Source organism: Atta cephalotes (assembly GCF_000143395.1).
Source record: "Atta cephalotes unplaced genomic scaffold scaffold00027, whole genome shotgun sequence".
In the NCBI taxonomy this organism is placed as follows: Eukaryota; Metazoa; Arthropoda; class Insecta; order Hymenoptera; family Formicidae; genus Atta; species Atta cephalotes.
The window spans coordinates 537,672-540,718 of NW_012130091.1; the positions used below are offsets into that span (position 1 = coordinate 537,672).

At 35.3% G+C, this 3,047-nt stretch overlaps 1 protein-coding gene across 1 annotated transcript in view; it reads right to left on the reverse strand.

The window, feature by feature from the left end:
- LOC105620472 (phosphorylated CTD-interacting factor 1) overlaps positions 1–2,624 on the reverse strand; it is a 2,837-nt gene extending 213 nt beyond the window's left edge. The window contains exons 1-5 of the mRNA XM_012201961.1: positions 2,364–2,624; positions 2,124–2,279; positions 1,908–2,050; positions 462–1,826; positions 1–55 (exon numbers count right to left, since the gene is read on the reverse strand). The exon at positions 1–55 is cut by the window's left edge and continues 213 nt beyond it. Of these exons, the coding sequence (XP_012057351.1) occupies positions 1–55; positions 462–1,826; positions 1,908–2,050; positions 2,124–2,279; positions 2,364–2,624 (1,980 nt within the window). The remainder of the gene's footprint in view (positions 56–461; positions 1,827–1,907; positions 2,051–2,123; positions 2,280–2,363) is intronic.
- Between the last annotated feature and the right edge of the window lie 423 nt (positions 2,625–3,047).

Here is a 3,047-nt window from a genome sequence, read left to right on the forward strand (position 1 = left end):
ATTTTGTAACCATACAACTAGCGTGCCGTGTACCGCTCGAATGTTTACATCACCTCTGGAATGAAGAAAAAACAATTCAACATTTTTTTCATATATATCATATACATATCTAATCAATACATATCTAATCAAAGGACCTCATTAATTATATAGAAAATTGGATCTTACTGAAATGAATTGGTTTTTACATATAATAGCTTATAATGTAATGAAGAAAAGATATTACAGATATAAGACTCAAAATAGTTTTTGAACTATGGTGCTCACTTCATGATATGGTACTCACAGAGCATCTTTGCAGCAAGTTTTACACCTTTAATATATCAGCTCAAAACTATTCATTTGACTCTTATCTGTAACATCTTTTATTCACCACATTATGTGAGCATTATATAAAAAATTGATTTCAAACCAATTCTCCATATAATTAACGTGGAATCCTTTAATTTGAATAAACATACTTTGGAAGAATATGTTGGAATCCATGTCGATATTCGTGTTCCATAGCGGGTACTACTACTTGTTTACGTTTAAAGTGACTACCCTCGAGTTTTATAAGCGCATTAGGAGCCGGATCACGCCACTCCGGTAAAAATACCACGAACGACAAAGGCTCTGCCGAATCAGCCAAAAGACGCTCGAAGTGGTTGACCATAGCTTCCATAAGTTCCTCGCAGTATGGTGGATTTGCTTGAAACGATCCGCTGACCGGCCTGAAATCCAAGAATGGTCCCCTCGATCCGAAATATGAGTCCGTATCGGCAAACGCTGAACAATACTGTCGAAAATAACAGTTTAGAGGCGAGGCAAAACATTCAAACGTAACACCGAACGATCTCTGAAGGCATTCAAAAACCGTCACCGGAAGAGCCATCTGAGTTGCTTGGCCCTCGTTGATTCCAAAATATGTCTGATAGCGTTTCAACATACACCAAACGCGTGACAGAAACATTTCAAACTTTTTATCATCAAAACCGTTATACCTATATAAATGTTCCAGTTTAGCAAAATGCGTGTTATTAATATACATGGTGTCACCGTGAAAGCGTAGCATTATTTGCTCGCGTTCAGGAAGATAATCCACTTGTGGAAGTCTCGGTGTGGGAAGGGAAAATTGCACTGGATAACACCAAACTTTTCTTTGTGTACTAATAGGACCTCCTAACGGTATAACATCCCCCAGACCATTATCTTTAAGGATTTGGTTATTTTTATCTTTCACCTTTTTCGCATATTCCGTCGACAGATGATAAATTTTCAAACATATGCCCTCAACGCTGGCTTTAACAGTTGCCGTGAGGTGTGGTTGACATTGTCGCTTCAGATGAGCGAGCCTGTCCTGAAAATCATCAAATGTGGCGCCCACTGTTCTTCTCAACCACTGGAAAGTGTCCTCCGCATTCCACTTGACTACTTTCCGACTTTCAGGCGATGCTGCCCTTGATTCTACCATCTTTTTCGCCGCTTCAGCGTAACGTGACAATTGTTTTCTTGCATCTCCCGTAAATTTCGGCCTTACCAATTTAATAGGAATATCGTTCATAATCTCGCGATACATGGACATTGAAATCTCAGGGAAGCATTGACTCGGTAGTAACGGATCTGAGCCGCAATCAATGACCTTTCGTTCCATCAGCCATCTGTTGAAGGAATCTTTCGGCGCGTCTATAGATTCACGAGTATGACATAACTCTTGGTAACACTGTCGTAGCTTGGCTAGCAAAGCACAGCGCAGAGCTTCTGCTTCAGGATGAACGTGCATCAAATTTGATGGTGCTCGCTCATATATTATAACATTCGTAGGTATTTCCAAATCCCACGGGCCTCTAAAACATAATGATAAACAAATTATTCATTTACTTTGTCTGTAAATATACCTTAACATCTTAATAAAACCAAATACATACGCCAATACAAATTTCTTTGCTGGTGGAACAGCTCCATCTTCCGATGCTCTTCGTTTTAAAGTAGAACCTGGGATAACTGGAATCGTTCCATTTCCAGGAGGTGGTACACCACAAATGCCAAGTGGATCCGTGATTGGATCAAACTTTAGGATACATATATATGTTACATTTTATTTTATTATAAAATATAACTATTTTTATGATATTCTATAATACCTGAGGTTTCAAAGAAGGAACTACCCATAAAGATTCTCCTGTCAATTTGTTCCAAAAATATGGCCGATTTTCCCGTTTACTCCAAAACTTCTTCCAACCCTGTTGTTGAAGTTCCAGAGATAATTCAAGCTCCGGAATGTTTCCTGGTGATGTCCCCTATAAAAAAGAAAAAGAAAAATCAGCCCTATAATTTAAGTAAATTAAAATCATTATAAACTTGTAAGATTTTTCTTGATATACCTGAGTTATAAGAGGTGGTTGTTGTATATGACTAAGTTGCGGACAATGATGATCGGTTACAGTTTGCGTAGATGTTAATATGGGGGTTTGAAGCTTAACAGATGTAGGAACTATAACTTGTGCTACTGTTGAATTTGTATCCTGCTGTAGCGTTTGATGGTGATGATGCATGGCTGGCAACGAAGACACCGACTGTCCTGATAAGGCTTCCCAATTTGAGGCATTGGGTACATCTTGTTTTCCTCCACTTACTTCATTCATGGTTTGATGCAAAATACTGAAAACGTCAATCTAAATGTAATGTCATGCGACAAATATTTGAAATGTCACTTATATATAATTTAATTAAAAGTGTGTACATTTTTTTATATTAAATTATTAGTTATTATAAATTCTGTTATATAAATAAATAAATATATAAATAAATATATAAATTATAATCTCATATATTATACATATATATATATACACATATTCGTATTTTTCGTATCTTTAAAAATAGCGGAAATATTTTAAGTGGACAGAGTTACTGTCCCATCCTGTATATATATATATATATATATATATATATATATATATATATATATAGTATATATATAGTAGTATATATATATTACTTAACTTAACTTACTTACTTACTTTAATTTAATTAATATATAATAATTAATAATTAAATTAAATTAA